This window comes from Rhinoderma darwinii, chromosome 2 (genome assembly GCF_050947455.1).
Source record: "Rhinoderma darwinii isolate aRhiDar2 chromosome 2, aRhiDar2.hap1, whole genome shotgun sequence".
Classification (NCBI taxonomy): Eukaryota; Metazoa; Chordata; class Amphibia; order Anura; family Rhinodermatidae; genus Rhinoderma; species Rhinoderma darwinii.
In genome coordinates, this window is record NC_134688.1 from 231,291,957 (window position 1) to 231,318,231 (window position 26,275).

Consider the following 26,275-nt stretch of genomic DNA (forward strand, 5'->3'; position numbering starts at 1 on the left):
CTAGGCAGCAAGCCCTGTAGATGCTGGAGGGTAACCATGTTGCTTGATCCTAAAGAAAATCTCCTTATGTGACAGGTTGTCCAAAGACGGGCAGTGTGAAGCATCATACCACATCAATCAGATGGATAGGTGTGAATATATATTTGCACAAAATTGACACTGATGCATAGAATAGTTGAATACTAAGAGTAGACACTTATACACAAAGTACCTAAGATAGTGATGATCCATTTATAGAAAAGGAATAGACAGATACAAGGATAGGAATAGAAAAAATATACAAATACAGTTACTCCAGGGGGAACGCGGCCTGGACCGATATAAATGCAGTTGTACAGGAACGAATAAAATGTAATACAGAAACCGGAGAGTGATAATCTCATAAACTACCGTACATGCACATATATTCATGAAGATTGTAAAGAAGCATGACAGATGTTTAGATAAAGCAAAGAGACGGGTATTCAAGTAGATTAGAATAGAATAGAAAAATATGCAAATAAATTGAGAGAAGCATAAGAAGCAAAAAGACAGTGAGCGAGCGAAAAGACAACTCACAAGAATATAGAGTAGCTAAGAGCATTTCAAACATTGTCTGCCTTCCGTTGCCCAGGACAATTGTACTTCCTTCCCTATAGATGCCAAGCCTGGGGGCAGGAAAATGTCTGGCATTCACACTTACTGGGACCTGTCACCTGATATGCCACCTTGTTTCTGGGCTGTGTGTGTGTGTGTGTGTGTGTGTGTGTGTGTGTGTGTGTGTGTGTGTGTGTGTGTGTGTGTGTGTGTGTGTGTGTGTGTGTGTGTGTGTGTGTGTGTGTGTGTGTGTGTGTGTGTGTGTGTGTGTGTGTGTGTGTGTGTGTGTACACACACATAGCTGTTTACTACAAGTCAAACAAATGTGCTATGCCGAGTGGAACAAGTCCTGAATGACGTCATGCATTTATATGGGACAAATAAAGCTGCCAGTTACCGTCCCTGTTTTCACAGCCCATAATGCTATTAACAGGTCTGCTGGGCAAGCATGGTGAATTTGAACCTTGCTGCAGTCCAAAAACCTTTCTTGTATATTCATTAAAGGGGTTGACCCATCAGGACAATTTCTTTCCATTGACCCTATTAGGGCATATAGACATCATAAAGGCCATTCATCCGCTTGTGACCCCCCCCCCTTTATAAGCCACAGCTGAAAGAAAAAGCCACAGGCTAGAAGCAGCAGCTCTGATTTTGCCATATTTGAGTTGCCCATGTATTACTTGAACAGCTATTTGCCGCCATGTAAAAATTGTGTAATACCAAATTCCCACAAAACAATCTATCCCTCTGGGCAACTCCTCCTATTTTATAACATGCTGCCCGCAGATGGAGCAGCATGTTTACTGTGATGGGTTCACTCGTTCAAATGTTGTAATGTCAATGAGCCATGCCGTAAAAGCACCAAGTGCAGTATTTTTTTTTATTTGGTTCCTTTATTCACAATGCTGGTATGAATCAATCATTGTTTTATCTCAGTAGTCTGTGGAAAAGATGATGTACTGTAGAAAGAGTAGAAACAAAGGCTGTAACAGGGTGTATGCGTGGTGAACATTGTTATAGATTATTATGTGGCGATACATGTTTTCGTGCATTTTTACATCGCCTAAATGCATCGAATTTTGTTTCATAAATGGCTAATATGTTTTCTTTAGAAATAATGCTCCCCATGGCTGCCAGAGTGACAAATTGAAAAAAACTGTTTAGTCTCCAACCACAGGATAACCAATGGGTAGACCTATTACTAGACTTGAGGAGTCTGTTCGACCACTCCACAAGCCAGTCTGATTCCTCTAGTAGCCACGTAATCGGAACTTCCATAGAAATCAACCCAAAAAGCAAGACTCATTGACTACCTGTCTCCTGGGATTTGTCAATTCATTCTGGGGTCCGATTCCCATCACTAGATTACAGATAGTCCTCGACTGGACTACATATGTAGCCGGATCTGGAGAGGAAACTGCAGGTTTTGACCATGCTATGACGTCACGAGTACTTTTAACGCACTCTGATTGCCTCGGGGGGACTAGTAAGTACTATAAATTGGCTTTTTTCTATTTGGTTCATTGAATATGTAAGAATCATTGAGCAAAACTGTGAGGTTAAACGATACCATTGAACTTACTCTCTATGTATATAACTTTAACAGTAACACCCAATTTGGTAACACCATAACGGATGGTCTCCCCCCAAAAAAACTGAAGAAATATCCTACAAACCAAAGCAGCAATGAATATATAACAAAATGTCATCTATGTTACATTTATGAAGTTATTATTATACATCACACATTAGATTTTTATGTGTAGATGTGGACATAAGTCTTTATTTGCTGTTTTTTTGTAATCTAGTTAAAGCCAGTTTTCATTTCACAAATATCTGAAAGTGGTTTATGAAAAAATGTCCCTTTATGGAAATAGTATTTTATTACTGAGACATTTGTGATTCTCTGGGGAAATTGGGGAAATCTCTAGCTCATGTAACTTAAAGAGGCTCTGTCACCAGATTATAAGTGCCCTATCTCCTACATAATCTGATTGTCGCTGTAATGTAGATAACAGCAGTGGTTTTTATTTTGAAAAACGATCATTTTTGAGCAAGTTATGAGCTAGTTTAGATTTATGCTAATGAGTTTCTCAATGGACAACTGGGCGTGTTTTTACTTTTTACCAACTGGGTGTTGTACAGAGGAGTGTATGACGCTGACCAATCAGTGACTAATCAGTGCCCTACACTTCTCATTGTTCCAGCCCAGCATGATCCACAGCACAGTGTGATTGTGCAGTGAAAGAAGTAAACACGGCCAGTTGCTAAAAACACAATACACGCCCAGTTGGAAATAAGAGTAAACACGCCCAGTTGTCCATTAGAAAGGCTCATTTGCATAAATATAAAATTGCTCATAACTTAGTCAAAAATGATCGTTTAAAAAAAAAAAGCACGTTACTGTTATCTACATTGCAGCGCCGATGACATGCAATAGGAGATAGGGATTTGATAATCTGGTGACAGAGCCTCTTTAAACAAACCCACTGTAACTTATGCTGTGAATGTGGTAGACCATTATACATACTAGTGTTATAATTCAGTAGACTAATATTCTCTATATGTCACCCAGGGCTGGTCTTAGGGGTGCATCAGCCACCCCCCTACTGAAGGAGCCAAAGATGGCTGAATCACCGCGAATTGTATTGTTAATTGTTTAGCAGTTTTATGTCGACCTTGTCTAGCACTGTTACTAGGTTACATCATGTATGGAGCGGTTATTTGGTCACTGTATAGTGGTATTGTGGGACATTATGAGTTTGGATTTGTCCACATTTGTACTGGTTTTTCCATTCTTGTGTTCCATCCCAAAAAACGGAAGTTCTGGAGCCGTTACACCATGGACACTAATGGAGCCCGACGGATGCCAGTGATTTTAAAGGGTTTTTCCCATAATCAATATTTATCACCTATCCACAAGATAGGTAAAAATATCTGATCAGTGGGGGTCTTAACACTGGGACCCCTGCCAAAAATGAGAATATGCTTACCTTGCCATTCCTGGGAGACCCATATGAATGGATTGCATTCGGCAGCCCATAGAAATAAATGAAGCGGTAGTCGAGCATGCGCAATACAACTCCATTCATATCTGGTTCATAGGAACGGCAAGGTAAGCTCATTCTTATCATTTGGTGTGGGGTCTCCGCGGTCAGACCCCACCAATCAGATATCTATCACCTATATCCTGTGCATAGGTGATAAATAAATAATGATTATGGGAAAACCCGTTTTAATGCGTTCTGCCAAGGTTCCATGGCGCAGACGTGAACAGAGCCTTAGGCTCTGTACAGCATATTATGTTTGCAGTGTATGGTGGTGGGGAACTGTATAGCATTGTTATTGTTATTTCACCGCTGTATGGCACTGATATTTGGGCCACATACTATTTGGCTGTAATTAGTCACTGTATGGTATGGTTTTTATCAATTGCATCCATGGATTTCATTTCTTTAAAGGCTATGTACACCTTTTGAAAATTATTTTATTTTTTTTATTTAAAAAAATGTAGCAGTGGGACTGACTGGTTCAGTGACAGCGGGTCCTGCGTGTCTGTGACACGCAGGATCGATCTGCTATTGATTACATCTAAGTTCATAACTTACATGTGATCGATAACCGGTGGATCATAAGTATATTTAAAGATTTTAAAGGGGGACAAGACTAAAAGAAAAGTTGGATGATAATATATATTGGAAAACCCCTTTAAAAGTTCAGCGGTATGTATTTGTAATCCTTCACTTCACAACGGGATGCAAAAGATATCAGCAAATCAGACCACCGTATTTCAGCTCAATATAAGAAGTTATTAACACTCCGGAGAAAGGCACCCTGTCTTTTTATAGTTCTTATACCCTTCGAGTTGTCTATAGTAGAAATCTTACTATACTTCCGTATGCCTCTGATTTTATATGGAGGCATACCGAGGTTTTAGTATTCATATGGAATGTGACAGAAGGGTTGAGGCATGTTCAATCAGATGCTGTTATGGAGGTGTTTCCTCCTAAAATCATTGCTTCTCGCGGAGAATATCTCTAATATCGCGCTGTAGGGAGTGACTTCTGTAGAGGTTCTGACATGTGAAACTCTGAATTGAGGTGAAATACCATGGGAACACAAACCCCAACATAGAAATAGCACAGAATAAACTCATCTAGACTCATCTAAATCTAATCTGGCTGCTTCTGTAGCAGCACCTATTCTAAAAGAGTGGGAATGACCTTTTAAAATTACCTAAATCTAATAAAACGAAACATTTTTTTAAAATTTAAATAAATTGGAACCTGGTTAATGGAGACATATTTTGGTGTAACAAAAAAGGACCCTCAACTGAAGGTCTAATTTTAAACCATTCCTGAACATTCAGTACGGGACAAATTACAGAACCTTCAAACTTATTTAGTCTTATCGAGAAACCACGACCAGACTGATCTGTTTTTGACTTTCTTAAGAAAATAGATACAAACAAATCTCAACTGAACATCTTTACAATCTAAACCAGAACTAACTTTTTTTATTAATCAATACTAATTCACCTATTCTTAGTGCTGCAAAAAAGGCAACCACAAACGCTGTACGAAATAAACAGACTTCAAAACTATCAAAACAACTTTGCGCCAAAGCAGACCACAACTTACTTAAAAGATTAACAGAAATAGGTCTCCTACCATCTGAGCAAGAAAAATTCCTCCGATAGCCCTTTAGTAACTGCTTGACAGGAAAATAATTGATTGGTTGTAATCCCACTAATTTCCGAAAAAAAATGAGATTCCTGCTAGAATTTTCGAAATTAATGACCAGCCTATTTTAAACCTTAATGACCAGGCCATTTTTGACGTTTTTCCATCGTCGCATTCCAAGAGCTATAACCTTTTTATTTTTGCGTCGACATAGCTGTATAAGGTCTTGTTTTTTGCGGGACAAGTTGTATTTTTTAATAGCACCATTTTGGGGGACATATTATTTATTGATTAACTTTTATTAACTTTTTTTGGGGGGGGAATAGAAAAAAACCAGAAATTTCGCCACTCTTTTTCGCGTCTTAAATCTACGGCATTTACCGTGTGATATAAATAACACAATAACTTTATTCAGCGGGTGGTTACGATTGCAACGATACCAAATTTGTATAGTTTTTGTATGTTTTACTACTTTTACACAGTAAAAACGCTTTTTTTTCAAAATTATTTGTTTTTGTGTCTCCATATTTGAAGAGCCGTAACGTTTTTATTTTTTCGCCGATGCAGTTGTGTGAGGGCTTTTTTTGCGGGAAGACTTGTAGTTTTTATTGGTACCATTTTGGAGCAGATGCGACTTTTTGATCACTTTTTATCACATTTTTTTAAAGTCAGTATTCACAGAAAACAGCAATTTTTCCATAGTTTTTTATTACATTTTTTACGGCGTTCACCTTGCGGGTTAAATAATGTAATAGATTTATAGTCTGGGTCGTTACGGACGCGGCGATACCAAATATGTGTAACTTTTTTACTTTATTTTGTTTTTTTTAATACTAAAGCATTTTGTAAGGGGAAAAGCTGGGTTTTTCATTTTTTTTTCACATTTTTTTTAAATTAACTTTATTAAACTTTTTTTTTCACTTTTTTACTAGTCCCACTAGGGGACTTTAATATGCGATTCTCCGATCGCTATTGTAATACACTGCAATACTTTTGTATACTGCCTGTCCGTTTAAAGCGGACAGGCATCTGCTAGGTCATGCCTCCGGCATGATCTAGCAGGCATTCACTCCAGGCAGACCTGGGGGACTTTATTAGGCCCCCGGCTGCCATTAGAGACACAGACACTCGGCGATCTTAGCGCCGGGTGGCAGTGGGAGAGAGAGGGAGCTCCCTCCCTCTCTCCAAAACCACTCAGATGCGGTGCTCGCTATTGTGCACCGCATCGGAGGGGTTAAACGGGTGAGATTGATACTAATATCGATCTCACACGGCAGAGCAGGGACGCCCCCAGCCCTCAGCTGCCTCTGGCTGTGTTCACACAACCTATTTTCAGACGTAAACGAGGCGTATTATGCCTCGTTTTACGTCTGAGGGTATGTTCACACGGCCTATTTACGGACGTAATTCGGGCGTTTTTGCCCCGAATTACGTCTGAAAATAGCGCCTCAATAGCGCTGACAAACATCTGCCCATTGAAAGCAATGGGCAGACGTTTGTCTGTTCACACGAGGCGTATATTTACGCGCCGCTGTCAAATGACGGCGCGTAAATAGACGCCCGCGTCAAAGAAGTGACCTGTCACTTCTTTGGCCGTAATTGGAGCCGCTATTCATTGACTCCAATGAATAGCAGCGCTAATTACGGCCGTAATTGACGCGGCGTTCAAGCGCCTGCACATGCCGGTACGGCAGAAATTACGGGGATGTTTTCAGGCTGAAACATCCCCGTAATTTCAGCCGTTACGGACCCCCGCCGTGTGAACATACCCTGAAAATACGGCTCCAATACGTCGGCAAACATCTGCCCATTCAGGCGTAAATGAGGCGTATTATGCCTCGATTTGCGCCTGAAAATAGGGCAAACATCTGCCCATTCATTTGAATGGGTTTGCCGACGTACTGTGCAGACGACCTGTAATTTACGCGTCGTCGTTTGACAGCTGTCAAACGACGACGCGTAAATTGACTGCCTCTGCAAAGAAGTGCAGGGCACTTCTTTGCAATGTAATTTGAGCCGTTCTTCATTGAACTCAATGAAGAGCAGCTCAAGATTTACGAGCGTCACAGACGCCTCGCATAATACGAGGAGGAGCATTTACGTGTGAAACGAGGCAGCTGTTTTCTCTTGAAAACAGTCTGTCTTTTCACACGTAAATGCTTGATATCGTGTGCACATACCCTTAGGGTATGTTCACACGGCCAAATTTCAGACGTATACGAGGCGTATTATGCCTCGTTTTACGTCTGAAAATACGGCTCCAATACGTCGGCAAACATCTGCCCATTCATTTGAATGGGTTTGCCGACGTACTGTGCAGACGACCTGTTATTTACGCGTCGTTGTTTGACAGCTGTCAAACGACTACGCGTAAAAATACAGCCTCGTCAAAAGAAGTGCAGGACTCCAATGAAAACAGCTCCAAAAACGGACGTAGAAAACGGTGCGAAAAACGCCGCGAAAAATGCGAGTTGGTCAAAAAACATCTGAAAAGCAGGGTCTGTTTTCCCTTGAAAACAGCTCTGGATTTTCAGACGTTTTTGTTGACTACGTGTGAAAATACCCTAAGGGCGTTTTTTACGTCCGTTTTTGGAGCTGTTTTCATTGGAGTCTATGAGAAAACAGCTCCAAAAACGTCCAAAGAAGTGTCCTGCACTTCTTTTGACGAGGCTGTATTTTTACGCGTCGTCGTTTGACAGCTGTCAAACGACGACGCGTAAATAACAGGTCGTCTGCACAGTACGTCGGCAAACCCATTCAAATGAATGGGCAGATGTTTGCCGACGTATTGGAGCCGTATTTTCAGACGTAAAACGAGGCATAATACGCCTCGTATACGTCTGAAATTTGGCCGTGTGAACATACCCTCAGACACAATACCATCCATGAGTTTTATTGAAAAACTAATAATTAAATGTTTGACACTTAAATCCAATGTGCATAATAATTTGGAACATGGTGTAATATCAATATGTTGAAATAATCCACAACACTTATCCGGATATTTCTCACCCAAAACAGCAGAATATATACAAAACGCCTTCAACCAATTGTTAAAAGATCTTGGCATACTACGCTTCCTATAATCCTCATTCTTTTCACCGTTTTTATCACTACGAACAATATGTTCCTTAGCTGAAGGCAATAGTGATGACTTCAATATATTCATTACGCCAAATGCGCTCTTTAATATTCTTTTGCAAATTAAATCCTAAAGGTGACACTTCAGATGAAATCGCTTCTTTAACACAAGTCTCTACAACTCCTGCACCTTTATCTAATAAAGGAACAAAAGTAACAGTCAGAAACGTGGAAAAATGCCAGAAGTATTAGGCTATGTTCACACGGGGTATTTTGCCGAGTTTTTTGACGCGGAAACCGCGTCGCAAAACTCGGCAGAAACGGCCCGAGAACGCCTCCCATTGATTTCAATGGGAGGCGTTGGCGTCTTTTTCCCGCGAGCAGTAAAACTGCCTCGCGGGAAAAAGAAGCGACATGCCCTATCTTCGGGCGCTTCCGCCTCCGACCTCCCATTGACTTCAATGGGAGGCAGGAGAAAGCGTATTTCTCGCTGTTTTATGCCCGCGGCGCTCAATGGCCGCGAGCGAAAAACGGCGCGATAATTGCCGCAAAAATCGGAGTGCAGGGAGAGGAATATCTGCCTCAAAGTTCCAAACGGAATTTTGAGGCAGATATTCCTCCCCCAAAATACTCTGTGTGAACATAACCTTAGAGTTACTCTCTGTCATATTGCCATTTGAGCTTTTCTGTTCACTCCATACTCCAGCTGCTGAACTAGGATCTGAAGCTTTAACAATAAAATCAGATAAAACCTTCATAAAATTAACAAGATAGACGTTTTGGTTAGAATTTATCTCCCCACTCGCTGGTTCCGTGGCAGGCTGATTCTCTACCGGCCTTAGACCGGCAGGCGGAGCGAAGCCCTGCTGGTCAAGATTTAAACCCTCTCTAGGCTGTGCAGCTTATCCTGAGGAAGCTGTACGACACTGCTGCTGTGAGGCGCTTCCCCGCACTTCTGACTCCGTAAGACCCTGGAAACTCTGTCTTGTAGGTGTCCCATTCCGCTCTGATACTGACCGCTGACGCTGTCTCCCCTCCGCTGACCGGCAAAACTCCGCCCTTTGGCCGACTGAACGACCACGGCTTCTGCTCCTGCTGCCATGAGGAGGCGGTGAATAAATAACCCGGCTCCTCCTTGTTCTTTTGGACGGCCTCCTGTCAGTCTCTGGAAGACACGGCTCCTCCTCTGTAAGTACCGCCTCACTCCGCTCCGTCACATCCTGTAGCAGTCTTCCTTCCTATTCCGGCGGCAGCTCTGTTACGTTAAGGCATCTTCTTATCCATTCTTCACCACCCGCTGACTCTGCTCTCCGTAACAGCTGTTGCAGAAGATCCTCCATGGCTTGTCTTGAATCCTCTTCAAACGGCCCAGAATACTGCCGAACACCAGAATTTAAAGAATAAATCTTCCAGCCATTGCTGCTCATCATCCAATCAGTAAAAAGCGCAGGCTTAGCGCATCGTGGAAAGTTCCAGAAACTGCTTGTACATTCAGCTGATCTCAAATTGACCTAGCAGGTAAATACCAACTGTAATAATAAGGGGTGGGGAGGAAGAAACCAAAACCAGAAAAAACAAATCCCTTTAAATACAAAATTATGTGGGGCTGTGTTGCCATGTGTCCCCCAAGCGATTGCTATGGGGGGGGCCCTGACATGAGTGGTTTTTGGATTTCTTTTTAAAGAGAAGGATTACAAATTTCGAATTTGATAAAATTGCTTACAATTTAATATGCAACCCGATAAAAGCTTAAGCTCCGCAAAAATAGGAAGCATTCTAAATTTGCTTGTGTAAGGGATTCGGTTTTTAATCATTGAACTTGATGCATTTGCAATGCAAAAATATCCACAAGCATGGCTGCTACAACCGCGTCATCTTTCTTCTTTATCAGATCTTATTTCCCTTCGTTATTTTAGATTTTAGGCAGAGGTGATACCTTTTTAACCTACAAAGTGCTTTACAGGTAGATGTCCCTGCATAGTGTGTGTAGATTGTCACCGCTGTGACTTCTTGTATGGTAGAATATATTCTTTTATACAAGTAGCTATTTTCTTGTTTGCGCTGGACTGTTATCACATGGTTCAGGCATGGTATTATACCATGATAATGTACAGATAGGGGTAGTCATTGTAAGGTCAAACTTTATTTGAATTCCATTGATCGTGAGCCTTGTGATTGCACGGGGTGTAGGACTTTCTTGACTTTACATGCTATTCCATTGTTAATTTATTCACCGTGTATAAACATGTTATCAATATAACCTTGTAAGGTGAAAAGGATACAGGTGTAGTCAAGTACTCGTGTCTAGCAATGCAATGATACTTTGCTAAACCTCCGTTTTAATACCAGCATAAGATACTTTTCCCACCATAAGAACTATTGGCAGATTTCTGGGACAGCTGGGACCCCCACTGATGCTCAGATTGAAGGTAGCGCAGCACAAGCTAAGAGCAGTGGCTTCCTCACAGTATTAAATGGCGCTGTGTCAGGAACTGCAACACCGCTGCCTTTACTTGAATGGCGGAATGTTTCAGGTCCCTGCACAGTGGTGCTCTTCTACAAAATGGCACTCCAGTTCAGCTGCTCTGCATGTCCCTGACTTTTTCAGTTAGTGTTGTCAGAACCCCTCTGTTATCTTGGTACGGTGGTCAGTTCCACAACGCACAGGATATCTCTTCCCAAGTGATTACATCATTGTGGAATAGTTTATTGCACAAAGTTTTTGGGGGTTTCTGACTACATTAAGGAACAGTTAGCGAAGTCAGTTACCTGAGGAGATTTCCCGGTTTCTGCTATAAAAATCAAATACTGTAATAGTGTTGTTATAAATAAAGGTAAATGACTGGGGGAGGGGGCTTGTATGTGTTTGCACAGAATACAGTTTTTGGGTAAATAATGGATTTAATAGTACTGTATACTTTAATATTGTTTTTACACAAATGATATGACCTACGTAAAGGTGTTGTACAGGATTAGAAAAAAGGACATGCTTTTATTTTTCCATAAACAGCACCAACTCTTGTCCATTGGCTGTGTCTGGTATTGCAGCTCAGCCCCATTTCACTCTAAGGGTATGTTCACACGGCCTATTTACGGACGTAAATCGGGCGTTTATGCCCCGATTTACGCCCGAAAATAGCGCCTCAATAGCGCTGACAAACATCTGCCCATTGAAAGCAATGGGCAGACGTTTGTCTGTTCACACGAGGCGTATATTTACGCGCCGCTGTCAAATGACGGCGCGTAAATAGACGCCCGCGTAGAAGAAGTGACCTGTCACTTCTTTGGCCGTAATTGGAGCCGCTATTCATTGACTCCAATGAATAGCAGCGCTAATTACGGCCGTAATTGACGCGGCGTTCAAGCGCCCGCACATGCCGGTACGGCTGAAATTACGGGGATGTTTTCAGGCTGAAACATCCCCGTAATTTCAGCCGTTACGGACCCCCGCCGTGTGAACATACCCTAATACGATTAAGTTGCAATACTAGACATAACCTATGGACATGAGTGGCAGTTTCTGGAGGGAAAAAAAGCTGACCTTTTTTATGGTCCCTGTAAATGCTCATTTGTGGTTGTCCCCTTTAGCAGGCCTGTGCTTATAAATTGCAGTCAGCTTGAACATGCAGAGCTGCAGTGTATGGCTAAGTGCCTGTTCACATCAGCGTTCGGTTCCGTTGATGTGTTTCGTCCGACCTTTCCATCGGAGGAACCCATCAATGGAAAGGCAAATGGGAACCCTAGCTTCCGTTTGTATTTCCACTGATTTAAATGGAAAGGCTTCCGTTGCAAATGGTTTCCATTTGTCTCCGTTCGGAAAGGTCTCACGGAACCCATCAATGGAATGCCTGACGCTGATGTGAACACAGCCTGAGTTCACATGTATCATAAATACTGTGGGATTTCTGTTGGGAAGTTTCATGCGGGAACTTCGCAGCTTTTCTGTAAGATAAATTGACATGCTGCAGATTGAGAATCCGCAGATCAGTGTCAGCACGTCTTTTCTGCTAATTTCTTTTACGCAGCGTGTGGATGAGGTTTGTTCAAACCTCACAACTATTTTGCTGCTACTGTAATAGGCTGTCTATTTTCTGTATGAAAATTCAGCAGCATTTACACTATGTGTGAACTGTGCTTAAAGGTTGGGGGCGGAACATTACAGCTGTCTGTAAAGAGAAAGGAGGTGGATTTCAGAGGGAATCCCATAAAATCGATCTTCTGATATGTCATAGATACATTGGAGAAGTCTTTGTCCTTAGAACACCACTCATTTCAACAACGAATTAGCTCTAGAGATGCTCGGACTCTCTTGGCACTGCTCAGAGATTTCTGTTACTGAAATCTGACATTCTAAGAAAACTGTCATTGATTTGAATGCTTAGAATGTTAATAGTAGCCTGATGTTACTGTAGTTAACCCCAAGATCACACTTCCCCGAGTCACTCAGGTCATACATTTTTGACTTCTTTATTCTACAGAGCTGATATTTTTCATTTTTTTAAGCTGAAGAGAACTCTGGAGTTATATCAGAGTAGAACCCAAAATGGAACTCCAGATCTCTCTTGAAATTTCAATCCTTTCTGAAACGTTGCTACACTGCAGTACAAGACAAAAAGTTTGGATTTATAGTATAACCCAATAGTGGAATCTAATTTGCATGAAGAAGTGTGTGTGTGTGTGTGTGTGTGTGTGTGTGTGTGTGTGTGTGTGTGTGTGTATATATATATAGTGATGATGTATACAGCTCTTTACAGCATGGTACAGATTGGTCCAAAGAAACTTTATTTCAGCTCCTCTTTCATCCTTTGTATTTCAGAATCGTTTCCTCTGTTCAAGGAGCTCTTGCTGCTGTTTCTGGAATAATCGTAACAACTTCCTGCAAAGATGTGAAATTTGACAGGTAAGTGCAAGAGAACAGGACACGAGACATTTTGTATGTGCGGATTCATTTTTTTATTTTATTAATTTTATCAAAAGAACGTAGATTGTCCCTCCTAAGTATGTAGAGCCGAGAAATGTTTAGTCACAGATAACACTTATTTCTTGGTCTAGAACAATTATTTGTTACATAAATATTCATAGTCTATGTGGATTGGGTGCTCCATAGACATGTTTTATCATGCATTACCATATATTCACCAGGTTCCTAATGATCTTATCTATGGTATGACATAAGCCTTTATAAGGGAAACTTACATCTGTTCATGAATTTATAAGCCGTTTTCCAGCCCAACAATATTTCTCATGATCTTTACTGGGAGTTTTCAGCTGTGAGGCCGTGTCCTATGAAACAAAAGATTAACCCCTTCAGGACCAAGCTTATTTTCGCCTTCAGCACCAGCCCCGTTTTTTAAATCTAACCTATCCCTTTATGTGGCAATAACTCTGGAATGGTTTTACTTATCCAAGTGATTCTGAGATCGTTTTTTCGTAACACTTTGTCCTTAAAGGGGTTTTCCCATGAGACATTTATGACATATCCGCACCTATCTCTAGAACTGGGCCCCCCAAACCCTGTTCTGCTTCACTGTGTCGCTGCTAAATTCCAACCATGAAAAAAGTTATAGAGCGGGGGCAAGTAGTGAGTAAGTATGTTCGATAACCTACACAGCGCAAATTAAGTGGTGCCGGATTTCGGACGCCATTCCCTGCGGTGTTCAGGACGGATACGCTGCGCAGCTTGACGCAGTGTATCCGCCCTGAATACGCCGTGTGTGTTCATACCCTTAAAATTAACCAAAAAAAAGCAAAACATGACCGGTAAACGCAATCGGGGATGTTTCTCATTTGAGGTTTTGCTTATCCCAAGTTGTTCGAAAAGAACGTCCCTTAAAGTGTACCTATACTCTGTTAGCATACATACATACATACATACATACATACATACAGCAGCCCACTGTGACCACTGAGGAAGCGGTAGCCCTACTCAAATGACTGAGAAAGTGGGAAACACTTTTGCTACTTAAAGAGGCTCTGTCACCAGATTTTGCAACCCCTATCTCCTATTGCAGCAGATCGGCGCTGCAATGTAGATAAGGGTAACGTTGTTTTTTTTTTTCAAAAACAAGCATTTTTGGCCAAGTTATGACCATTTTTATATTTATGCAAATGAGCCTTTCTTAAGTACAACTGGGCGTGTTTAAAGTTAAGTACAACTGGGCGTGTATTGTGTATGTAACATCTGGGCGTTTTTACTTCTTTTACTAGCTGGGCGTTGTGAATGGAAGTGTATGATGCTGACGAATCAGCATCATCCACTTCTCTTCAGAACGCCCAGCTTCTGGCAGTGCAGACACAGCGTGTTCTCCAGAGATCACGCTGTGACGTCACTTCCTGCCCCAGGTCCTGCATCGTGTCGGACGAGCGAGGACACATCGGCACCAGAGGCTACATTTCATTCTGCAGCAGCATCGGCGTTTGATATAGATATAGTGCTAGATAAATATATATAAAAATTTAAAAAATGTGTTGTTTTTTTTTAAAAATTTTGTGACTTGTCTGCTCATAATAAAAATGTAAAACACTGAAATAATTAAACTAATCTAGAAAATGAAAGACTCACAAGTCTTGTAAAAATAGTTGTGATATTCAAAGCGGTTCCAAAGATATTATCGTTTAAAGAAGTGTATATCAAAAATGGAAAATTTGACTTGGGGCCTGTTCACATCAGGAAAGTAAATGTACACTTTAACCCTTTCACGACCAAGGGTCATTGATGCCCCTGTGTCTTAGGGCCTGTTCACATCAGCTTTGGCTTTCCATTCCGGGGTTCAGTCGGAGGTTTCCGTCGGGTGAACCCCGCAACGGAAAGTCAAACTGAAACCACAGCTTCAGTTTCCGTCACTATTGGTATCAATGGTGACGGAAACATTGCTTATGGTTTCCGTTCGTCACCATTCCGGCAGGTTTCCGTTTTAACGACTGAGTCGACTGCGCTATTGATTCCGTCGGAAAAACAGAAACCTGCCGGAATGGTGATTAATGGAAACCATTAGCAATGTTTCCGTCACCATTGATACCAATAGTGACGGAAACTGAAGCTGTGGTTTCAGTTTGACTTTCCGTTGCGGGGTTCACCCGACGGAAACCTCCGACTGAACCCCGGAATGGAAAGCCAAAGCTGATGTGAACAGGCCCTAAGACACAGGGGCATCAATGACCCTTGGTCGTGAAAGGGTTAAAGTGTACATTTACTTTCCAAAAACTTTTGACATGCCATAGTGACATGTCAGAAGTTTTGATCGGTGGGGGACCACTTAGTTTTTGCTCGGCTCTTCTCCGCTTTCCTCAAAGCTAAAGAGGCTCTGTCACCAGATTTTGCAACCCCTATCTGCTATTGCAGCAGATCGGCGCTGCAATGTAGATTACAGTAACGTTTTTATTTTAAAAAAACGAGCATTTTTGGCCAAGTTATGACCATTTTTGTAGTTATGCAAATGAGGCTTGCAAAAGTCCAAGTGGGTGTGTTTAAAAGTAAAAGTCCAAGTGGGTGTGTATTATGTGCGTACATCGGGGCGTTTTTAATACTTTCACTAGCTGGGCGCTCTGATGAGAAGTAACATCCTCTTCTCTTCAGAACGCCCAGCTTGTGACAGTGCAGATCTGTGACGTCACTCACAGGTCCTGCATCGTGACGGCCACATCGGCACCAGAGGCTACAGTTGATTCTGCAGCAGCATCAGCGTTTGCAGGTAAGATCGCTGCTGCAGAATCAACTGTAGCCTCTGGTGCCGATGTGGCCGTCACGATGCAGGACCTGTGAGTGACGTCACAGATCTGCACTGTCACAAGCTGGGCGTTCTGAAGAGAAGAGGATGCCCAGCTAGTGAAAGTATTAAAAACGCCCCGATGTACGCACATAATACACACCCACTTGGACTTTTACTTTTAAACACACCCACTTGGACTTTTGCAAGCCTCATTTGCATAACTACAAAAATGGTCATAACTTGGCCAAAAATGCTCGTTTTTTAAAAATAAAAACGTTACTGTAATCTACATTGCAGCGCCTATCTGCTGCAATAGCAGATAGGGGTTGCAAAATCTGGTGACAGAGCCTCTTAAGCAAGAGGTGTAAAGGCTCAATAGAAAGTCTGAGTCTGTACACTGCTCGCTTGGCTTTCCGAGGAGAGCAGAGCTGAAGTGGCACAGCACTCGCCTGAGCGCTTCTGCCGGTGTGTTTTAGCGATCAGTGGGGGTCTCCGCGTTCAGACCCCCCACTGATCAAAACTTCTGACGTGTCAAACATTTTTTGAAAGTATAGGTAAGCTTTTATGGTAGTCACAGCACTTACCCTCGCTTTAAGTAGTAAAACTTGTGCTTCCCTCCACTTCCCCAGTTATCTGAGGAGGCCCACCACTTCCTCAGTGGGCTGTATGTATGTATGCTAACAGAGATTGATGCAGAAAGAAGTGACATGCACCCGACACCAAGTGAAAACACCTGGCGAATAAATGAAGGGCAGGAAGCAAAATGGAGAGGATACCTGGCCAGCCAAAGGGTGTTGCCGGATATAGGATGCTGCTGATATGGAAAATTGAATGAAATATTCACTTTTAATCCACAGTAGTCTTGTAATTACATAATGAATGTATCCGAGGCATCATCAGAAAATATAAGCCACAAAATTATGCAGAAACACCTTGTTTCAGGTAGAGGAGAAGCGGAGGGATGTTTTTATGGATCATTCCTGATGCTATCCGTGTTTTGCTAACCAGCACCTCACCACAATTCTAAACCTCATTTAGACGTAATGTGTCGTCTGGATCTGCATTATATTTGGGGTCATTTCTAGGAGTGCCAACACAAGGGACTCCTCTGGCCAGCAGTAGCCAAGAAATTCAGAAGAGAGTATTGCGAACGGTTGTTCTATGACATGTGTATATCAGGAATGAAGTAAGCCTGTGCATTCGGCTGTGATCAGCACTCGCTGTCAATCTGTAGACATTCTGCGTAAGCCATCTTCAGCCTGACTATGAGCGCTAATCACAGCCGAAGGAGAAAAGCGCTCACCTGAGTCTTCTGCACCTTCATTTCAGTAATGGTGGGTTCTCCCATAACCCTCCATGTCCTCCATGGTGCTGCTTCTGAGGGTGGGCTACAAAGAGATTGAACAGCAGATCTCCTCTGATCTGTGTTCTGTATATGGGAGACATCATTGCAGCTAGTCTTCGCACCCTCTGGAGTTAAGCTCCTTTAATAACCATAAATAGTGTTATTTCTCATGTGCACAAATATGACAGTTTATTCTGAAAAGTCACTTGAAACGACAGGTACGCTTTAAGGACCAATCCTATTTTGGTATTAAAGGGATTTTCTGAGTTATTCCAAAAAGTAGCAGGGGTAGGAGGGATGCATTAATAATAAAAAGAGCCATTACTCACCTCACAGATCCCCGACGTTCCAGCGTCGCTGCTCTGATCCTCCCCCACCGCTGTTTATTGACATAGCTCCAGCAATGACGTTCCCGTATACCCACGTGATAGCTGCAGTTAATTACCGGCCTCGTGATTCTGTGCCATCTACCCACTGAGACCAGTGATTGGCTGCAGCAATCATGTGGGTATACAAGCACATCATCGCTTCAGCCATGTCAATGAACAGTGGAGGCCCGGGGCGCTGGAATCCCCCGCAAATCTGTGACGTGATTTATGGCCCTTTTTTAACATGATGCATTCCTCCTGCCCCTGCTACTTTTTGGTAGAACTCAGAAAATCCCCATGAGAGCCATAGCTTTTTTTATTTTCCCATCAACGTAGCTGTATGATGGCTTTTTTTTTTGGGAACTAGTAGTATTTTCTAATGTGAACATTTTGAGGTGCATATATCTTATTGATGAACTTTTATCAACTTATTTTGGGGGGGGGGGGGGGATAAAGGAATAAAGCAATTTAGCAACTGTTTTTTTTTTTCCTTTTTTTTCCCTTTGGTTTGATTTATTCTAGACTGTTCATAAATGTGGCATAAATATCATGTACATTTTATTCTATGGGTCAGTACCATTACGGCGATACCAAACTTTTTTTTTTTTTTCCTACTTTTGCACAGTAAAAACACTTCATCGAAAAAAATAGTTTGTTGCCTTAATGTTTTAATTTTTTTTGGTTTATCTGTGTGAGAGCTTTTTTTTATTGCGGGACAAGATTTTTATTTTTTAATGGCACCATTTTGGGGTACATAGGCCTTATTGATTAAAGGGAATCTGTCACCAACTTTACCAGGTAGTAATAACCCCGCCTATTACTATGCATAGGGAGAAAACGGACAATCAGCGGGAGGGCAAAAGTGTCTGGGGTTTAGCTGCAGCTCATGAATACGCTGAACTCCCTTACAGAGCGATGCGATCAAACAAAAAAATTGTAAGTATTACAAAAACGACACCACAGCCAGATATAACTCTCACAATACTGAAATCCGTGTCCGGGAGGGCAGAATACGGCCTTGTCTCGTCAATTTGCTGTCCACTTTAACAATAGACAGCACACTGGCCCATGCAATTCAATGGGGCTATTCACTCATCAGTTTTTGTTTTTTTTACCAAGCATGTGCCCGTTGCCAGTAACTCACAGAGCGTCTTATTCTGGTCTGCTTTTGCAGACCAGACTCTCCTAAAACGGCCCAAGTAGTGACATACACTTCTTTTTACGGGAAGTTTTTTCACACGCCGTTTTTTTTCAAACGTCCGTGTAAAAAGAAACACCTAGTCGGAACAAAACACAGTTTTTCCCATTGAAATCAATGGGCAGATGTTTGGAGGAATGAAAAACCGCTTAAAAGAAGCTGTGTGAACATACCCTTACAATCACACAAACAGTAAAGATAATTTACGGACAAAGTATCGACCATAAACAACACATGCAGGACCCGCTTTCACTGAACCAGTCAGTCGCGTTGACCCGATAGTTACAGCTTTCAGCGCTCGATGCAGCTGCTCTGTATACAGGATTCAAAGCAGCTGCATTTCAAAAAGTAAAAATATTTAAAAAAAAAAAAAAAAAAAAAAAAAGGGTTTCAAAGGTGTACATAGCCTTTATGTCACCAGGGGTTCTGTGCCCATATAAAAGCACAGAATTCCAGTTTAGCAACGTTACTGTCAAATAACTTCTAGATCATTTGGAATTGTAAAAGACTAGGAGCAAAGGCTTGAGAAGAAATATTAAACTGAGCGAGTTTGGAGAGCGAGCAGACCATGATATTTACAAAAAGTATGACACAAGGGCATATTAATGCTGTGTTTTTGTTCCCCACAGACACTGGCTGGCTACAACATATCTGTGGGTCCTAATCCCATACATGATGTATGACACGTACGCTATGTATCTTCGTCATTGGTACAAGTGTCAAGACAGCAAGGTCCTAAATGGGAAAGATCATTTTTCAGCTGCAATAAACAGCCTCCTGCAGAAAGAATTTCTAATGCTAGTTCATCACATAGCTACCCTGACCATCCTTGTGCCAGTTGGACTGGTAAGTGCAAAAGAACAGTGGAACTGAAGGTTATGATTTATGGCAGTATGCCAGTCAGACTAACAGTAAATCCTACAAATTGAAAATATTTAGTGGTTAAGCTTTAGATGCTACAAATTTAATGCAAGGAGGTATCGTCTCTGTGTGCGGACACTATTACTGTGTGCCGTACAAAGAGGGCACTATGAAAGTGTGTGGGGCACAAAGGAGCACTCTTACAGTTTGTTACCCAAAGATGGGCACTATTACGGTGTGGGGGCACAAAGGGAACTGGGTGTCTATGGGCAGGATTGGAGGTGTGGCTAAACGTTAGCCAAATGGGTTATTCATCTTTTTGATGATGGTTGGGAGGTTTGTTAGGGGACTGTGACTGGGGATTAAGCTTTAATACCAGTCACTTAAAAGGGGCTGATCTGCCTATGGACAAAAAACTTTTCTAATCTCCAACAACCGTTTAAAGAGGTTGTGCTGCAAAACACATGTATCTTCTATCCACAGAATAGAGGATACATGTGTAATTGCTGGGGGTCCGACTGCTGGGACCCCCAGCAATAAGGACAACGGGGAACCGAAAGTCCCCCACGAGAAGCTTGGGACATCCGGGTTCTGTGTCCAGCAACTCCATAGAAATGAATGGAGCGTCGGCCACGCATTCGTGACCGGTGCTCCATTCGTTTCTATGGAGCTTTTGGACACCGAACCCCAAAATCCCAAGCTTCCCATGGAGCACTTCGGGGAACTTCCGGTTCCCCGTTCTCCTTATCCGCTGGGGGTCCCAGTGGTCAGACCCCCAGCGATCACACATGTATCCTCTATCCTGTGGATAGGGGATACATGTGTTTTGTGGCACAACCCCTTTAAGCTAAATTTAAAATTGTGCTTGTTTTCTGCGACCAGAGGGCAATGCATTGTGGGAGCCTAAATGACAGTAGAGGTGAATTGGCACAAGTGTTTTTTTGGGATATTCTTTTTTTTATATACATCTTTATTCGTGTGTGTCAAAAGAAGACAAATATTAGTGTGAACTTGACCTTAAAGAGAACTAGTCACTTGTCTGACAACGAGGGGGGCTTAACCCCTTTACACATACATGAACGTCATGGGAAGGGTTCCGCATTGTGACGTGCCACAATGTTCATCGCATGGGCGCAGAGCTGTGCCCGTTCGATTACCACTGGAGCTTGGCTGTGACTGAGAGCTGAGCTCCCGTTGCAATGGCTGGGATTGGAGAAACCACGGTCAGCGACTGCGGCATTTAAGTGTTTTGACAGAGGGAGAGCACCGCGATCGCTGGCCACTTACGGGTTGCCTTGGCAGCCGGGGGTCTAACAAAGACCCCCAGGCCTGCCATGGCTATATGCTGTGCCAGAGGCATGGTCTAATAGATTGCTTGTCAGTTTTAGGCCGGATTCACAAGAGCGTTGCGCATCTCGGACGCGAAAATCGGCAGTTTTTCACATCCAATGTACACACGTGCTCCGCACTGTGGGACTCTATGTCACGCATCCCCCATAGATTGAAGTCTATGGAGGGATGCGTGAAGCGGCAAAAAATAGGACATGTCCTATTTTCTCACGGATCCTTCACACGGTCTGTTGAAACAACGGCCGTGTTAACGGCCACATTGAATTACAAAGGTCTGTGGGACGTCCGTTGATTCAACGGCCGTCTCACGGACATTTAACGCGCTCGTGTAAATAAGGCCTTATACTAAGAGGCAATAATGATTTGGTTTACGGACTATACCAAAGCATTATATCAGTGATCAGAAGATTGCATTGTAACGTCCCTTAGTGGGACTAAAAAATAAATAAATTAGAAACTGTTAAACTCTTTTTTTAAAAGTGTACATTAAAAACAAATCCATTTTTTAAAAGTGTAAAAAAAATAAATGTTTTAAAATATACATAAATAGTATCGGAACGAAAAATAAAGTTAACAGATGAATTAAACTGCAAGGTTGAACGCTTCAAAAAAAAAAAAGCAAAAAAACAGGGGCAAAATTGTTACCCCCCCCCCCCCAAAAAAAATTATAATGAAAGAAATTCAAGAAGTCCCATGTTTACCAAAATAGTGACAATGAAAAATACACCTCGTCCTGCAAAAAACAAGCCCACATATGGCTACATCGACAGAAAAATTAAATATATATGGCTGTTAGAATAAGACGATGAAAAACGAAAAAGAATACTTGATCATGAAAGCCAAAAAAGACTTGGTCATTAAGGGGTTAAACCACTCAAAATTTTTATAGTAATTATGTATAGGCCTAGGCTCATACCATATCTGTGCACTGTTGAGGATGATGATGGCAAAACCTGTACTTGCCTGAGGTTCTAAACAAATACGAATTTAAAATCCATTACTTGGCCATTCATTACTAGTTACATTATTGGGATACACCATGTAATGTAACTGGGAAGGGATTAACGTGCGTTCAGGGTCTCCATTCTGGCCAATAGAGAGGGGCCCTGAGCAGGTGACCACCATCACTTGTAATGTTCATATACCCTAAAAGGGGCATAGAGGTTATTCTAATAGGACATTATTCATTGCACTACATGCTAGAAAGAAGAGTGTAGCTATCCTATAGTAGTGTGTACAGTCGTTTTTACAGTCTTAAGTGTTGTATATTTTTAGATGTGAACACTTCTATATGTGTGTAATATATGTTTTCATACTAGTATCATGGTAATTCCAGTAATAGTAGCATTTAGGCTAGAGTAATTTTATCAAATACAAGATGTGATCACAGGTTTGCCCTTACTACGCAAATCACCATGTAAATATCAAATACCTCAAGCTAGACTCCGTTCAGACAATACGTGTATCGACATGAGTGTCATACCATGTCGTTCTGACGAGTCTTATACACCACATATGCTGATCTTCATTTTCTTATTTATTTTGCTTCTATTTTGCAGTTTATAAGAGGAGATATTGGAGATTTTTATGTCGGCTGTCTCTTAGTAGCAGAAATGAGCACACCATTTGTATCACTTGGAAAGGTTTTAATACAGGTATGTTTTTGGGTTATATATATATATATATATATATATATATATATATATATATATATATATATAAAAGGTCTGCTCTCTTTTTAGCGATTTACAATACTTAAAGGGGCAAGAACTTTTTGAAGTAATAAAGAAGCAGCGAGTTGACCCCATAATAAATAATGTGGCTTTGTTTTTTTTAAATACTTACTAGTACATACCTGGTCCTGATGCTCTGCTAATGAGTTCCCCAGCACTTCCTCGTTTAAAGGGGGGTTGCTTACATTCTGCCCCCCGCATGACCACTGATCGATCCTGCAGCACTATATAGTGCTTTATTTTAAAAAAAATCCTACGCAGGTCCTTCTCATCTGATGTCTGCCCGTGTATGTATGTGGTATTAGTGGTAGGGGGCTGCAGCATTGGGGCAGAGGGTCATGTGGTAGAAATTGGTGGGGAGGTGTCCCCATACAGAAAGTTCTCCATACCATGGGCATTTTTTACCCTGCATATAGCATTCTCTGCCAGCTCATCCTCTAGGTATGCAAATCACTCTCATTGTCCAGACATCTGGGTACTCAGGGAGCCATGTGTCTGATAGCTGGGGCTGTGTGCTGGGGGAAAAGTTCTTCCGAAAGTGTCATTCCCTGCTTCCATGAAAAGCTCCAAGCCCTCACCATTTAAAGTGGCAGATAGGCTGGCAGGCAGTACAATATACTGCCAATTTACATACCATCAGTGGTTTCTGCAGCTCCCAGTCTTATTCATTCACTACCTGCTAGTCACACTGTTATGAGGAGCAGGGAGGAGGCAGCCGTGTTAATAACGTTTAGAAAAGGTGTGGGGCCTACTTTTAAATGCTAATGGAGAACAACAAGGTTTTATTTACTTTACATGTCACATAGCGCAGATTGGGTGCAAAAACGCACGTTATAAAGAAGTTCCAGACTAGTGACCGACAATTACAGCGGTGTGTCACTTGGGTAAATTGCCACAGTTTAGGGGATTTTAGATGTTTGTGGTGCGTCGAATGTGATGCACAGCTTTATTCCATATATTCGGGATAAAAGTATCAATCAGTGGCTGGAGGGTGGGTGCAGGGCTTAATAAGAGGACCAACATGGCAGACTTGGGGGCTTTTTATCAGGCCCCCAGGCTGCCATGACAACCATCAGCACCCCACAATCGTGTTCTTGGTGCGCCGATGGGGTGACGGGAGCGGTTCCCCTCTGCCTAACGACTTAGATGCCGCAGTCGCTACTTCACACGGCATCTAAGCGGTTAAACAGTCGGGATCTAAGTTGTCTTCGATACGGGCTGTTAGTGCGAGGTGTCATCTGTAATATACAGCTGACACCCACGGTCTATCGAGCAGGCTATTTTTAGCACCAATTTGTACTTTTAACTTTGTCCCATTCTCTAAAATGTTATGCTTTTATTTACATAAGACTGAAGAAAACCTTAAACAATCTAATGTTCTGTTTCCTTCTTTCTGCTATTGTGCATCATACCACACGTCGATCACAACTTTGGCAAGGACAGATGGGCTCTTTTTTTAAATTAAAGTGGTATTATTTATGTACAAATGACATTTTGTGGACTTCCACCAATGTTTATGAAAGTTCTGCCAGTAGTGTTTTCTTAGGAAGTGTCCGTTACCCCATCCAGGGTTGCCAACCTCATTTTGTATTTTTTATGGACAAATTAAAAAAACAAAATTAATAATAAAGTAATATGTCAATATCTAAGAATATTAATATAAACACATTAGTAACATGTACTGTGAATGGTAAAATGCTGATAATTCCAGTCACAGTAACCTGTACAAGCTCCTCCAGCTTCAATCACGGACGCATCGTTTATTTTTTACAGACGCTATATAAAAGTGGCTTATTTTTATGGACTGTACAGGAATTTACGGAAGGTTGGCGACCCCGTCCACATCAATGTATTGAATTGATGAGCTGCATGCGGAGTCGGCTGTCCTAACATCTTGCCACAAACTATGTGCTTTTTAGTTTATTTAAAACTACCCATTAAACCGTACTTTTTTAGTGTATTTCTCAATGTCTGCCGTTGTGCAGTATATTTTAGCATATAGTAATGTATAGATAATGCCATGATATGCTAATGAATATGCTATAAGTTTGTGTTGTAGATCTAGTGACCACCATAGACAAGTAGTTCATGGTGACTGGTATAAAATTTGCATCCATACTAATGCAGTGTATTTGATTTTCAACAGTTGAATCTGCAGAACTCCATATTGCACAAAGTGAACGGCGCCTTTGTCCTGCTGACCTTTTTTGCCTGCCGTATCCTACTGTTTCCTTTCATGTACCATGCCTACGGGAAGCAGTTTGGGATTCCACTATACAAAGTGCCTTTCAACATTCCCCTGCATTGCAACATCACAAATGCCACCATGATGGCCCCACAGATATATTGGTTTTGGCTAATTTGCAGAAAGGCCATGAGAATATACAGGAATTCAGCCTCCAGCAAAGATCGATAACGTCTAATATGTGTAAGCTGCAGTCATGCTATGTGACTGAGTTTTTATTTTAATAAGTCGAAGGGACTGGACTACTACTCCATGATTGTGTTACAGCCCTAGGGCTACTGTGGTCCTGTTCATGGACAGGGACTACCTGATATGTATTGAAACCAAAATGTTATGGAGTTTTGGAATACGCTTCCAAGTTACACAAACACTACATTTCTATATTTTAGATACGAAAAGATGGTGGTTTTATAAATCACAATGTGATTTTCTACATCTACAGAATTGCACTATATTTTGTTATGGGTAATCTGAAGAGTATTTCTTTTACAACTTCATTTTACTATAGTGAAATAGAGAGAATGTACATTTTAAGAGACCTATGATGTTTAGTTAGAATAGCATTGCATTTTTCTAGATCAATAAGAAATAGTTTTTTTCCACAACGAGGTGTTTTTCCATATTTAGAGCCTTTTAAATGGTGCTGTCTACATGGCATTTTATAGAGCGGAAAACGGTCTAGTCATCGGACAGTTGGTTGTGATGGTTAATCATTAAACTTATTGGGGGAAAGCTAGAACAATTCCTGTCTATTCCTATGTACGATGTCTTTTTGGTTTATACGTGATTTGTGAAAAGATTTATTACAGGTGTCCAGGTTTTAGCTTACTGGTTTTTAATAGGTGCAGCAATGGCTATTCCACTTTATACGTTGGGCAATAAGCCATTGGCTTTGTAAAAAGGTGATGTAATATGTTATTTAGTTTTTTTTTGTAGCACACCAAATGTAGGGTGCAAACCCATGAACTTCGGTCAGACAGTAAATGACCACATGTGCTGTTACACTTGGCATACTGGTAATCACAATAAGCACTAAAGCTAGATGTACGAGCAAAAAATCATTATTGATAGAAGTTATTTTTTATCTGAAAATAATAGTGATATTGCGTGCTGAAGATTGATTCATA

At 41.6% G+C, this 26,275-nt stretch overlaps 1 protein-coding gene and 1 long non-coding RNA gene across 2 annotated transcripts in view; one reads left to right on the plus strand and one right to left on the minus strand.

Moving 5' to 3' along the window:
- TLCD3A (TLC domain containing 3A) overlaps nt 1–25,900 on the plus strand; it is a 36,358-nt gene extending 10,458 nt beyond the window's left edge. Inside the window, exons 2-5 of the mRNA XM_075852922.1 lie at nt 13,156–13,239; nt 19,589–19,805; nt 22,730–22,825; nt 25,050–25,900. Of these exons, the coding sequence (XP_075709037.1) occupies nt 13,156–13,239; nt 19,589–19,805; nt 22,730–22,825; nt 25,050–25,319 (667 nt within the window). The 3' untranslated portion in view covers nt 25,320–25,900. The remainder of the gene's footprint in view (nt 1–13,155; nt 13,240–19,588; nt 19,806–22,729; nt 22,826–25,049) is intronic.
- LOC142742800 (uncharacterized) lies at nt 12,826–17,824 on the minus strand. The gene is made up of 3 exons (XR_012881438.1): nt 17,723–17,824; nt 13,536–13,622; nt 12,826–13,215 (listed from the first exon to the last, which is right to left on the minus strand). It is a non-coding gene; the product is annotated as an uncharacterized LOC142742800 (long non-coding RNA).
- Nucleotides 25,901–26,275: the final 375 nt, after the last annotated feature.